Source organism: Xyrauchen texanus, chromosome 28 (assembly GCF_025860055.1).
Source record: "Xyrauchen texanus isolate HMW12.3.18 chromosome 28, RBS_HiC_50CHRs, whole genome shotgun sequence".
Lineage (NCBI taxonomy): Eukaryota > Metazoa > Chordata > Actinopteri > Cypriniformes > Catostomidae > Xyrauchen > Xyrauchen texanus.
The window spans coordinates 14,056,981-14,071,553 of NC_068303.1; the positions used below are offsets into that span (position 1 = coordinate 14,056,981).

Here is a 14,573-nt window from a genome sequence, read left to right on the forward strand (position 1 = left end):
CAAGAATTTCCCTCATTCTGAGGAACGATTCAGCCTCTCCTACTCGCCTCTTCTGTGATACCCAAGGATTCACACGAGGAGGCACAGCGGGACCATGAGATCTAGCAGGATGAATTTGAGGTGGATTTCACACCGGCACGCCCCACAAGCCCCTCAATCTCCACGAAGCGTATGTTTCCCAATACGTTATGTGCGAGACAAGCTCCAGCCCTCTGATGGAGCGTGCGGCCTCTTCTCGTTATATATATATATTTATAATTTAAAAAAGAAATGTGTTTTGCTGCTGTTTTTGTATTGTTGTGCACTGGAAGCTCCTCTCACCAAGACAAATTCCTTGTATGTGTAAGCATACTTGACAATAAAGCTGATTCTGATTCTACTGCCCCTCCCCCCAGCAAGGGCTGTGTATGCACCACTGACAGGGAGAAGCTTCACGTCCTTGCAAGGGCGGTCGAAGAGCTCAACCTCGAGTGGTCTCCCCCAGAGGAACTTGGGCAGTATCACCTTGATGAGAGGTTCTTGCTGTCCGGACACCATCAAGTGGCCCGTTTTTCCTCGAAGTGCATAGCGAACTATTAAGTCCTGGCACGCGCCCATTTCAGCGTGCATGCGCCTTGATGCCATTCTCACGAACATGGACCACAGGGAAAAGAACGGCTATGCCCAACTACCCCCTGTGGAGGAGGCGGTAGCGGCACATCTCTGCCATACGAGTAACAGGGTGTGGAAATCACGCCACAAACATACTTCTAAGCTGTGTAGAAAAGCCTACTCGGCGGCAGGACAAGCTGGATCAGCTCTCCACGTAATGGTAGTGCTCCAGGTATTCCAAGCAAAGCTCCTCCAGACAAATGAATGAGCAAGGCTTTGGCAGCTACAGGCTGCTACAGACCTAGCGCTGCGCACCATGAAAGTCACGGCGCAGGCCATCGGCATGTCCATGGCTGACCTTCACGGAGATGAGTGACAGAGACATCTCTGTTGAACGCTCCAGTGTCTCTACCCGGCCTCTTTGGCGGCACAGTGAGTAAGTTTGCTGAGCTCGTTATGAGTGCTCTTCTCCAGGCCATCATGAGGATCACCCACTGCAGCATGCTCATGTCGGTCGCCATCCCATAAGACTATGCCGCCATGTTTCCTCTGAGAAGTTATGTCGTGTAGTGCGGCGTGAAGTAATCTGTTCCCCATATGCGTTACTAAGCAACGTCAACTTTACTAAGTCATAAGGGAACGTCTCGTTACGTACAGGGAACCGAGGTTACGCACATAACCAAGATGTTTCTTCATCACAGCAATAGCTCAAATGTGAGTATTGCCACCTTGTGGATCCACTAATTCGTGCAGATAATTCCATGCGCAGACTTCGCGTTCAAAGACGCGCGGTTAGGAAAATTACACGTTCAGTGCTCGCGCACTGCTGATGATGAGATTTACGTCACGTGACCTGTAGCAACTGAACGAAGTATACACTACTGGTCAAAAGTTTTGAAACACTTGACTGAAATGTTTCTCATGATCTTAAAAATCTTTGGTCTGAAGGCGTATGCTTAAATTTTAGAAATTTGTTTTGTAGACAAAAATATAATTTTGCCACCATATAAATTTATTTAATTATAAAACTAAAATTCTATAAAAAAAAGTATTGAAATTGATGACTTGGACCAAATAATAAAGAAAAGGAGCCAATAAGTACCCAACATAGATGGAACTCCTTCAATACTGTTTAAAAGCATCCCAAGGAGATACCTCAAGAAGTTGGTTGAGAAAATGTCAAGAGTACATGTCTGCAAAATCTAGGCAAATGTTGAATACTTTGAAGATGCTAAAATATAATTCAGTTTTGATTTTGTTTAGTCACAACATAATTCCCATAGTTCCATTTATTTTCTTACAAAGTTTTGATGACTTTGCTATTTGTGACGGGGCTGGGTTGTGATTATACACACCAGGTCTCTAATCAGTCTAATTAAGCCTCCGAGAGGGATAAAGGCAGACTGCGGATGGTGCTGCAACAGAGAGACATCGTGTGTGTGTTTGTGTCTTTTGTTTTTAGTTTTTTATTCAAATATTATTTATATTGTCAAGCTGGTTCTCGCCTCCTCCTTTCCATTGCTCCCTTTACACTATTATAAAAAAAATATATAATTATAATAAAAAATAAGTGCTTCAAATCTTTTATCGGTAGTGTACTTTGGGCTTAAGTCGCACTTGACACAGTGTTTTAAAAAATGTGTCACTCATGGCATTAAAAAATAGAGGGATGTGTAGCAGAAACGCCAGCTTAATCGATTGACACCCCTAGCATGATGTATACATGTACATTTACAACCATCAATGCAACAAGTGATGATAGTGTACAATGCCTTGTTGTACCAACACAAAGGGGCACCAAAACACTTTCCCGGACTCTCAGTTTCATCATACCACGTTGGTGGAATGACCTTTCCAACTCCATCCGTGAAGCTGACTCACTCTCTGTCTTCAAAAAACAGCTAAAAACACATCTTTTCCAAGAGCACTTAACCAGTCACTAAAAAAAAAAAAAATATTTGTTGCAATTATATCTGTTTTGAATGCTATTCTGATGCTAGTAAAACTTGGAGTATGGCACTTTTCGTACAAATGTCTCCTTATGATGTTTCGCTTATGTCTTCCTCTTTTGTAAGTCGCTTTGGATAAAAGTGTCTGACAAATGAATAAATGTAAATGTAAATGTAGATAGTGAGTGCTGTTCTTGTCTTAGGACCAAACATGAAAATCTAAATCGTATTCATAGAGGCAGGGCCATAAAAGCTATAACCAATTACCAGTAAATAACACATAATCTTAACTAAACCATGATGAATATTACAAAATCTAAGCACTGATAATCAAAAATTAAAATTCTCTCATCATTTACTCACCCTCATCCCATTCCAGATTAGAGAGAAGAGTTTCTTCTGCTGAATACAAATGAATATTTTTAGAAGAATATCTCAGCTCTGTAGGTTAATATAATGTAACTGAATGTTTGCCAAGTGAGTGGTTTAATACATTTCGTCAGAAGCGATATGAGAGGTGTGGGTAAGAAACAGAGACATTTTTAAGTCCTTTTTTTTACTATAATTTTCCCTCCCTGCCCACTATATGACAATATGCAGAATGTGAATTGCCAACAACAAAAGAAGAATGTGAAAGTGTATGTGACTGATAATAAAAAAGGACTTAAATATTGTCCTGTTTCCCACCCCACACCTATTATATCACTTCTGAAGATATGAATTTAACCACTGGAGTCATAAGAATTAATTTAATGCTGCCTTAATGTGCTTTTTGGACCTTCAAAGTTCTGGCCACCATTCACTTGCATTGTTTGGACCTAAAAAGCTTAGATATTTTTCTAAAAATCTTTGTGTTTAGCCGAAGAAAAAAGTCATACACATCTGTGATGGTATGAGGTTGAGTAAATGATGAGAGAATCTTCATTTTGGGGTGAACTTTTTTTAACAGCTTGAGAGTGACTTTATGTGGAATAATAGAGTCTGTGTGTGTGTGTTCAAGACGGCTGAACTTTGGTCTTGTTTATTTCTCGTTCTCAGACCAGAGACAGACGCTACAAAAGCCCTGCATGACCAGGTGGACATTTTCGAGAAACACTTAAGGTAAGGAGAGAGAGTGAACAAACAGGATGCCTTGTAGCAAAGGCTAAGCTGCATCCATTCACCCACTTTTTATCTGATGCTCATTAAAGGTGCTGTAAGACAGAGGTTTTCAGACTGTGGGCAGAGACCCCCAGGGGTCTGCAAGGGAGTCCATAGAAAATTTTAGAGAGTAAAATAAAAAACCTAATATATATAAAAAATGTAGCAAGTAACAAATTTTGCATTTGGAGAAATTGACATTTTTACTGTTTCATTCTACTTTCTAAAAACTACAGATGCAAATATACTGTTGTACTGTTGAGACTGTTATAAACAGAGATGGAGCAGGAGTGCAGCAGCGTCATCTCAGTGTTGTCAAAAGCAATGGTAGCAGAAAAGCATACTCTCATGACAACTGCTTACGAATCTGAATTTGCCATTTTACTTGAATGATTTATATTATGGCTTCCCATATATGGGCTCCCATGTGATCATGCAAACTGATTGACAGTGACATTCTATGCATAAAATCACTTACAGCACCTTTAGACTTTTCCCCTCTTTATCCACCTATAACCACCTTATGTTTATAGGAATTATGCATTGTAATAATGTCTGCTTTGAATATCTGTTTGTGGAATGTTTGTTATGCATGTTGTTTGTTTGTTTTGATTGTTTATGTATGTTTGTGTCTTTGTCTGTCTGTTTGTGTGCTAATCTTTGCTCCGGTGATGTGATCAGTCTGTAATGGCTCCATAGAGACACATTCCATTAGATCTATTAGGGTTCTGTCGGTGGAAAGGATGATTAATGTCTCTTTCTTAGAAATGTATGGCTTGCCTGGGAGAACGCAGTCACTGCAGCCTTAATTCATCTCTTTTTCTCTTGTTTGCTCTGTAACTTATCACTTGTTTTTTTCACAATCTCAAGATTTAGATTTGTTCCATCTTTGTATCTGAATTGTATTTTTGCCAATAATTTCTCTTATTTGGTCCTGCTCTTTATCATTCTCGCATACTCTCTCTGCCAATGTAAAAGGTGAAGTGTGTAATTTTTTAAAAGGTTTACATGCTTTCACATATATACAGTATTTCTTAGCTTAATGTGGATAGACAGTTTAGTAAGCCAGCTGTAGGTTGATTTCCACAAAGTTTAAACTCGCTCTGTGAAAACATTGATCTGTTTGTTTGAGCATCCTGGCATAGCAACATTTGTTCAACCAAAGAGTTTGGTCAGGACTACCCGTTTTAGAGAACCAATGGATGACGGGTTGTTTAGGAAATCCTGAAAACTTTAACGTATTACTGTCAATATTTACAGATCCATACCTATTCATTAATCAGCATCTTGGTGGGGGCCTTGTTACTCATTTCTCATTTGAAGAGGTTAGCCAATCATATCATAGGTCATTTATGTACATAAGTCTTAAAGGCACAGCCTGTTTAATTCTAAGGGTCATACAGATGGTGAAAAAAATTCAATTAAAACTAAATTAAAGTTTTTGGTCCATAAGAAACCATGAATAACATTATAGGTGGACTTAAGTTAAAAAATAAACTGCTACAACAGTGTAGAATTTGTCCCCTTTAAGCAGAAGATTACACAAAAGAAAGCAAAAAATAAAACAATTTGCATTTTCAAACAGTACAGCCTTATTGGGAACAGGTCATGAGGTTACTGGAGAAGGCTTAAAGAGCTACAGACAGATTTAAAGAGGAGTAAAAAGTGGGAGAGAAGGGAGCACCCAAATATGTAAGCAAACTCAAAAAAGTAAATGTGGCCCCAGCAGATTGTAGAGAGAAAAAAAGACATGAGAGAAGGAGTGTGAGACTGGAAGAAAGGAAAGAAACAGAAAACATCTGTGCAGGTGCTCCCAAGGGATGATACATGCTCATTTATCGAGAGCATTTGAGCCAGACACAGCAACAGTTCAGCTCACTGATGTTGATTCAGACACCTCTGTCGGTTCATGGCTCCTCGGAGCAGCTGTTGAGCATAAAGTCCTGGCTTGGAATGTGTTATGTTGTGGTTTGCCATATCAACAGTAGATTCTAATAGTCTGAAACCACATTGATAATGTTGGATTAAAAATCTTAAATTAAAACATTAAATAAAGTGTTAGGATTTAGAAAAATGTAAAAAAAAAAAAAAAAAAAAAGAATATTTAAGACATTAAATGAATAAGAAATATTGAAGTTTCTGCCCTATTTAGGTCACTAATCAAATAAGTATATACATGTTTTTTAATCTATGTGGAAATTTTGACCAGATTCCCTTATGTAAACTGAAGCACACAAGATGCTCTTTGGAACATTCTCAAATCATGCTGGATAACATGGATAATTCTTGTTTACATAAACTTGTGGAGTACATGCCAATTTGTGTGCATGCTGTCACTAAAACAAAAGGGGGAAAATCTAAGAAATTCTGAAATGTATTAGATTAGATATAAAAAAAATATTATTTTCAGAAAAATGTAAAAATAGAAAATAAATAGAATATTTTCACTAGAGGTCTCAAATGTTCTGACCCCCATTTAGGCTCTCCAGTGGCAAGGAAAAAACTATGTGAACCCATTGGAACTTCCTGAATTTATGTATAAATTTGTCTTAAAATCTGGTTTGATCTTCATCTAAGTTACAATAAAAAAAAAAACACACAATCCGTTTTAACTAATAACACACAGATGATTGTATTGTTCTTGTACATACTGAATAATGATTCAAACATCCACAGTGTAATTTGGAAAATGTATGTGTACACCTTGGCTAAAGGCAAAAAAAAAGCTAATTCGAGTCAGGAGTTGTCAAATCTGGCATCCAATTAATGAAATGAGATTGGAGGTGTGGGTTAAAGCTAGTTTCAGTTATTAAAAAGCACTCAAACATTTTCAGTTTGTTATTCACAAGAAGCAGCTGCTGAAAGTGACCATGCCCTCGCAAAAGTCAAGTCGTTTTTGTTTTGTATAGCGGCTTTCACAACACACATTGTTTCAAAGCAGCTTTACAGAAAAGCATGCATTAACAGAAAATGTTACTTGAATATGTATATTGTCTTAGCGTCATCATTGTGTAGTTTGATTAAATATGATTTTGAATTGTGTTTAAAAATAAGTAATTAAATAAGAATTGTATTTAATTCCTAACTAAAGCAGCCTGTAAATTGTGAGTTGAAGGAAAAATTAGGTGTATGCCTGGCTAAATAGATGAGTCTTTAGTCTAGACTTAAACTGAGTTAGTGTGTCTGCATCTCAAACAGTGTTAGGGAGACTATTCCATAGTTTATGAGCAAAATATGAAAAGGATTTACCTCCTTTTGTGGATTTTGATATTCTAGAAACTATTATCAGGCCAGAAATTTGCGATCATAATGAACATGATGGAATGTAGCGTGGTTGGTCACTTAAGTACTGTAGAGCTAGACAATTCAAAGCTTTGTATGTAGTTAAAATAATTTTAAAATTAATATGAAATGTAACAGGTAGCCAATGTAACGATGATAAAATAATATGATCATATTTCTTGGTTCTAGTCAGCACTGTGGCTGCTGCATTTTTAACCAATTGAAGTTTATTTATTGATCTTGCTGGACATCCTCCCAGTAATGCATTACAATAATCTAGTCTTGAGATCATGAAATAATAAATTAGTTTTCTGCATCAGCAACAGAGAGCATATGTTGTAATTTTGCAATATTTCTTAGGTGGAAGAATGCTGTTCTACAAATATTGGTAATTTGATTTTGAAAGAAAAGATTTGTCTAAAATATAACACCTAAGTTCTTTGCTGTTGAAGACGATGTAACAGTACATTAATTGAGAGTCAAATAATATTTTAGCGGCTAGTTTTTAGAGGTTTTTGGTCCAATAATTAGTACCTCTGTTTTGTTGAAATTGAGTAGAAGGAAAATTCTGGCCATCCAATCTTTTATTTCATTGATACACTCTGCTAATTTAGAGAATTGTGAAATTTCGCCAGGTTTTGAAGAAATATAAAATTGGTTATCGTCGGCATAACAGTGGAAACTTATTCCATGATTCCTGATAATATCTCCCAGGGGAAGCATATACAAGGAGAAAAGCAGAAGACCTAAAACTGATCCATGTGGCACACCATACTTTAGTTTGGTTTGACAATTCCTCATTTACATAGACAAAGTGTTAGCGGTCTGCTAAATAGGACTTATACCATGCTCATGCAAATTCCAACATAATTCTCTAGCCTTTTCAATAGAATGTCGTGATCTATCATGTCCAATGCAGCCCTTAGATCTAAAAGCACTAGAAGAGAAATGCAGCCACGATCAGATGATAAGAGCAAGTCATTTGTAACTCTGATAAGTGCAGTCTCTGTCTTGGTTGGTATTGGACCTAATATACATGTGGCTTTTGATGTTTCACTAAGTTTTGTTAGCTCTTCATGACTTATGGCAGTGAATGATTGAAGTTGCATGAAAATTATGAGGGAAATTATGAGACACTGTTTTCTGAGGTACTGTGACAGATGATTGCATAATTCCAATTTTATTTCTGATTATTTCAATTTTATTAGAAATTCATGAAGTCATTACTCACATGCTGTGACGGAATATCTGTTTCAGTTGAGGCTTTATTCCTAACCAATTTAGCCACAGTATTAAATAAACACTTAGGATTGTTTTGGTTATTTTATATGAGTTTGCTAAAATATGTTGACCGGGCAGCTTTTAGTGCCTGTCTGTAGCTACAGACACTATCCTTCTATGCACGGCAAAATACCTCTAATTTTGTATTCTTCCACTTGCGCTCCATTTTCCAAGCTGCTCTCTTGAGAGCATGAGTGTGATCATTGTTGCATGGTGCAGGGCTTTCTGCTTTAATTTTCTTTAATCTAAGGGGCGCGAAATTATCAAGAGTGCTAGAGAAGGCTATTTATATTTTCTGTTATTTCATCAAGTTTGTCTTGGCTTTGGGGCTCACTGAGTGTATGAGATAGTGAATTAGTGAAGCTATCTTTAGTGGTCAAAAGATTAGTTCTACCTGAACTATAGCGTGGTGTAGATTTAGTAACATTGGCTGATCACAGCATACAAGAGACGAGGTAATGATCTGAGATGTCATCGCTCTGCGGTAGAATTTCTATAGTATCAACATCAACGCCATATGACAGAATTAAATCTAGTGTATGATTATGGCGATGAGTTGGTCCTGTCACATTTAGTCTGACTCCAAGAGAGTTGAGATTATTGATAAATACTAATCCCAATGTTTCATGTTCATTATCTATGTGAATGTTGAAGTCACCAACAATTAAAGCTCTATCTACAGTAACTACAAGATCTGGTAAAAACAATTTGATAATTCACCAAGGAATTCAGAATAAGACCAGAGTGATCTATATATTGTAGCAAGGGCAAAATACATTTTTTTTTATTTATATATGACAGTCACATTAAGCATTATTAGTTCAAAAGACTTAAAGTTATATTCTGTCCTCTGAGTAACAACAAAACTTCATTGTAAATTGTAGCAACACCTGCTTCTCGACCATCAGATGAGGCTCATGTATATAACAATAACCTGAGGGAGTAGATTCATTTAAACTAATATATTCATCCGGTTTAAGCCGGGTTTCAGTCAAACATGTGTATCCAAACTATAATCTGTAATAATTTAATTTACAATTAGTGCTTTGGTAGAAAGATATATAATGTTTAGTATCCCTACCTTCATATGATGTTTATCTTTAATATTTTTTGTTCAAGTTTTACCTTAATCAAATTTTTTCTAAATGATTTAGTGAGAGTTTTGTGTTTGGTAGTTCAGGGAACAGACACAATCTCTATTTGATATCTAGGTGATACAGTCTCTATGTGTTGTGGTTTTTGTGACCTGTGTGACATCTAAAGGCAGCTAGCAGATGTTCGGATTAACCAGTTTGTCTGCTTCCTGACCTGGGCACCAGTAAATCAAATACTATTGTTAATCTAGACTATGAGCAAAATTACTATAGAGGAGAGCGGCACCTTTCCTGTAGGGATGGAGTCCGTCTCTCTTTAGCATCTCAGGCCTACCCCAAAAACTCTTCCAATTGTCTATATATCCTTTGCTATTCTCCAGACACCACTCAGACATCCAGCCAGTCAGTGACACTAATCTACTATAAACCTCATCACCTTGACCAGCAGGGAGAGTGCCAGAGCATATTACAGTGACTGACATCGTTTTTGCAAGTTCACACACCTTTTCAACATAATTTCTGGTGATCTCTGTCTGGCTGAATCCAAAAATCATTAGTGCTGACATGAATAGCAATTTTAGAAAATCTACATTTAGCATTAGCCAGCACTTGTAAATTTGATCTGAGGTCAGATGCTCTAGTACCCCAAATGCATTTAACAATAGTGGCTGGAGTCTCTATTTCCACATTCCTTACAATAGAATTACCATTTATTGGGGCTCTTTCAACATGATTCTCAGTAGGGACTTACATTGATTGTTGTTGGTTTTTCCTGAGCGTTGAGGGTTTGAGATCGATGTGAATCTCTCACACAATTGTTTGTTGTTATGGTTGTTGTTGATAAGTGGTGCTTTGAGATCGATGCAATAGTCCGTGTAACACAGAGGATAAAAACAGGTGTGCGCTGTAAAATGCGCTAGATTTAATCACGCTAAAAATAGAAAGCGGATACATGCGGAAACACAAATATAATATACTAAATATAATGTGAAGAGAAATGTCAGCCTGGGTCAAGTTGCGTTTGTCAAAAATGTTATCTTGACCATAGGGAAGTAGTATACACCTGGACACAGCAGGAGGACTGAAAAGTGTGAAGTGTAGTATATAACTGTACTGTAGTATATAAATATTTTTTAACGGTATCTGATCTTTTCTGTTTTTATTTTATGTTGTTGTATTTATGTTTTGATATTACCATTTATTAAATGTATTAAACACATTAAATATTTTTAATTAATTACATTAAATGTATTTCACCCATAATTTTAGATAAAACTAAACTAAATTGAATGGACAAATTGAAAATGAAGTTGAAATAAAAACTAAATCGAAATTCGAAATAATAACATTGTAATGACTTCAGCAGCTTTCCCTTTTTTTGGTGTATGTTTGAGTGGAGGGGAAAAGCAACAAATAATTGAAATGTAATTTCAATAAAAAGTGTGTTCAAGGATAGTTTTGTCTTCATACACCTAAAGCATATGCTTTCATTCTGAAACCACTTTGAAATTTGTTCAGCAGGATACAAATCATTTGTTTTTTGCATTTATATTGAAAAATAGTTTTTCTTAGTTGTGAAGGTTAAAATAAGCTTAAAATATTGATTTTGAGTTTACGGTTACAATTTTAATTCAGATTCTTGAACAGATTAATTCGGACCTGACTCGGACTCAACGACACACACAGCTCCATGTCTCTCTCTCTCTCTCTCTCTCTCTATCGCTGGCATCCCCGACGACTCCTATTATCGCGCTCCCACTAATTGAGCCATTCAGCCTGGCCACGCCCTCCTCCTCGTCACATAACCCCACCACCCGATTCAGGCCGGGGAAAGCTCCGAACTGACTTACCCCCTTCTGCCATGTCCTTGCCGGCTGATTCTCTCTGCCTCCTGGGTAGCTGGGTAGGACAAGGGGAGGGGAGAGGAAAAGAGGGTGGGAGTGACAGAGGGAGGTAAAAAAATTAAATTCCCGTCCAAGAACACTGTGTCATTCGGTCCTCGGCCAAGTGGGCAGTTGTTCTCAGCAATGCCGGACGATGGCACTGGACCTCGCTTCCTGGTGGACAGTAGCGGCTCCTCCGCCCTCTAACGACCAGCAGTGTCTTCTCCACATCCTGGCAGACGGCAGCGAGCTCCCCCGCCTCCTGTCGGATGGCAGCAGGCTCCTCCACCCTCAGGCGAACCACTCAAGCACTGCCGCATCACACCTCCTCTGTGTTGCGACCCCAGTCAGTGGCGAGGGCTCTTCGATGGCGCGTCCTCCTCCAATCCCGGGTTTCTCTCTGTCTGTCTCTCTCTGGAATTCCAGACTCCTCCTCTTATCTCTCTCCTGCTGATTGAGCCACTCAGTGCCAGGCATGCACCCTCATGGTCCGGCCATGCCCCCCCTCCTTGTCACAAGGTCTAATCCACAGCTACCGGAAACACGTGGTTGAGGTTAGTGCTGCCAAAGAAGGTTCATTCAGTTATTAAATCCAAGGGTTCACTTACCTTTTTCATAGCACTGTGAATGTTAGTGGGATGTGTTCAATAAAGACGTTGAAAATTAAAATTGTTTGTGTGGTGTTATCTTATGCGCATTGTGTTTGTCTATACTTGTGACTTTGATGAAGATGAGAATACATTTAATGACCAATTAATGCAAAAAAAACCCAGCTAATTCCGAAGTGTTCAAATACCATATCTTGTAACTGTATGTTGTTTGAAAATAGTATTTTAATCTTAAGGGACTAACCAGGTAAATTTAAACTTTAATAATGTGTTTTTTATTACATTAATTACACAGGCAGGTTAAAATGTTTATGCACTAGATTTAAATGTGATTGTCATTTTCTTGTTTATATTTTTCTGTCTCTCTTTAGTGTTGCTGAGGTGTTGGAGAAGCATGGTCTCCAGAAGCCCATCTCGTTCATGAGGAACAGTCAGAACAGCAAAGAAGAAACTCACCAGCTGATGGTCTGACTCACTCGTCACACAGGACGCAAGTATGACACACACACACACATTTCCCAGAGCACCTATGTGCACCTGTCTCACTATCTGTTGTTTGTTTAGAAACCCTCCTGTGAGTGAGACAGTGTGGAGAAGCTTACTTCACGATCTGTTGGACATGCAGCAGAATGTTTATACCTGTCTAGAGACAGAGACTTGCCATCAGGTAATACTGTACATTTTATTGACTGTTATAATATAGTAATAATATATGAATAGTGAGGGGTTCAAGCACATAGTGCTGAAACCCTGTTGTAAGTGCTAAGATGTATATTATTATTATTCTGCCCTATAACTGATTGTGTAGACCAAACCGTAAGGCCTGGAGACATGAAACATTGGGGAATGGTAGTACTCCAGCTGGCTACACATTTGCATGTTCTCACCGTGATTGGCCTATATGTGGCGCTGTAGCAAAGACAAACACGTTTTGGTACATAACTCCTAAACCATATTTCGTACACTCAAGTGCCTTATATCACTGGAATCGTTGGCTCAAGTCGTTTCCGAATTATTTAGCAATTTGCAATAGTTTTGCAAAACCTATTTTTGTTAACTAGTCCTATGCCATTCAACAGTGCAGAAAGATTTTCTGGAGTGCCGATATCAATAATTATAAAAAAAAGTTTGAACTTTCGATTCATCATTGCAATGGTATGCATAAACATACAAAGAATGAGTGGCAACTTTTACACAAATGCCTATATCTCTTCAACGGCATGAGATATTTTCACAAAACTCAGAAAACTACTTTACGGGGTCATTCTGAGGACACGAGAAAATAAATTGCACACATCGGCCATTTGGTGGCACTATAAAAATGAAAAACCTAAAAATGTCTAAAAAATATGTTCTATCGTGTTTCACAAACCACCTTTCCATATTATATGCTAGACCTCTTCATTCCAAAAAATTACCCTCAAGAATGCTGATGTCAAAAAATCGTTTGTTACATATTTCACATTATTTAAACATGTGGGTGTGGCCTTTTCAAAGAAATCGTTTTTCATTAGCCTACATTTAATACGAATATACAGAATATGCCTTTTAAAAAAGCATGCAAAAGATAACCCAGTAACAGACCAAAATAGTTTTCTTACACTATGATCTGTCCTGGGAAGGACAAAAAAAAAAAAGAAGAGAAATGGTGTGTGAAAATATCATAATCAGCATTTGACTGGACCATCTAAAAGCTTTGAAGCCATTTTTCCAGTTTCAGTGTTGGGTAGTTTATGTGTATTTTACTTTAATGGGCACTATAATATACTATGCTATACTACACTACACTTCACCACACCAAACTACACTTACTAGTATTCGTTACTGCAATATTTTGGACATTTTAGTGTTTCGTAAATTTCCCGTAATATTCCAGCTCTTCTTTTCTTACTTTGCCTCATAACTCCTACATTATCTGTACTCTCATTACCTTCTTTTGTTGCTCACCCTGGTTGGCGTTTGTCTGCATATCTGCATGTGTGTGTGAAAGATGGTGGGCTTTGTCTGTGTGATGCTCTGTAATTTAGCTCTATTCTCTAACGAGGCTGCGTTCTCATCACTATCAATTTCTTCATCACAATCAAGAACAGAATAGCAGAGTTGAACTCACCCTCAAAAGTTCATACTAAACTCCCCCACCACTCACCCTTTGACTAAAGAGAGAGAGAAATATAAAGAAAACAACAAAAGAGAAGTATCCATCGCCCTTTACATTTTTTGAATTTCTCTTACTAAGTTACTGTCAAATAGGGCCCCTACACTGTATTTTTCTCCACTCTCTTGAAAGATATCCCACACAAACATTAAATTGAAAGTTCTTAAGAGGAAAATAAAAGAACTTGGATGCAGTTTTATGGAATTGTCATTCTCACCATCTCCTCTCTCTGTCTGGATTCATTTGACAGAGTACAGTAGAGCTGCTTTGAAATCTCTTCAATAGCTAAACAGCTATTGCATTTACACAACCCTCAGCAACCAGCTCTGTCTAAACTCTGCCTTACCTCTGTGGGTTGTGCATTAGGAATGGCTCATTGGCTCGCAGACTGAGCAGGGACGGATATGTCATTTGTGCAGTGTTAGGAGTTAACCGTGTTATAGTTATTGGTGCAGAGTGCTCTGCAGAAATTGGATTCTGTAATGCAGACAGATTAAAGCACTTGCCGATTATATTTCTAAAGACATTATGAAGCTCTAAGATCGGTTAATGATATTCAGATTTTGCAACACACATGCACAAAACACTCA

At 37.8% G+C, this 14,573-nt stretch overlaps 1 protein-coding gene across 1 annotated transcript in view; it reads left to right on the forward strand.

Moving 5' to 3' along the window:
- The window catches only part of LOC127622474 (NBAS subunit of NRZ tethering complex-like), a 281,526-nt gene that overhangs the window by 85,069 nt on the left and 181,884 nt on the right, over positions 1-14,573 (forward strand). Inside the window, 3 exon segments of the mRNA XM_052096575.1 lie at positions 3,579-3,641; positions 12,200-12,322; positions 12,393-12,495. Coding sequence (XP_051952535.1) covers positions 3,579-3,641; positions 12,200-12,322; positions 12,393-12,495 — 289 coding nt within the window.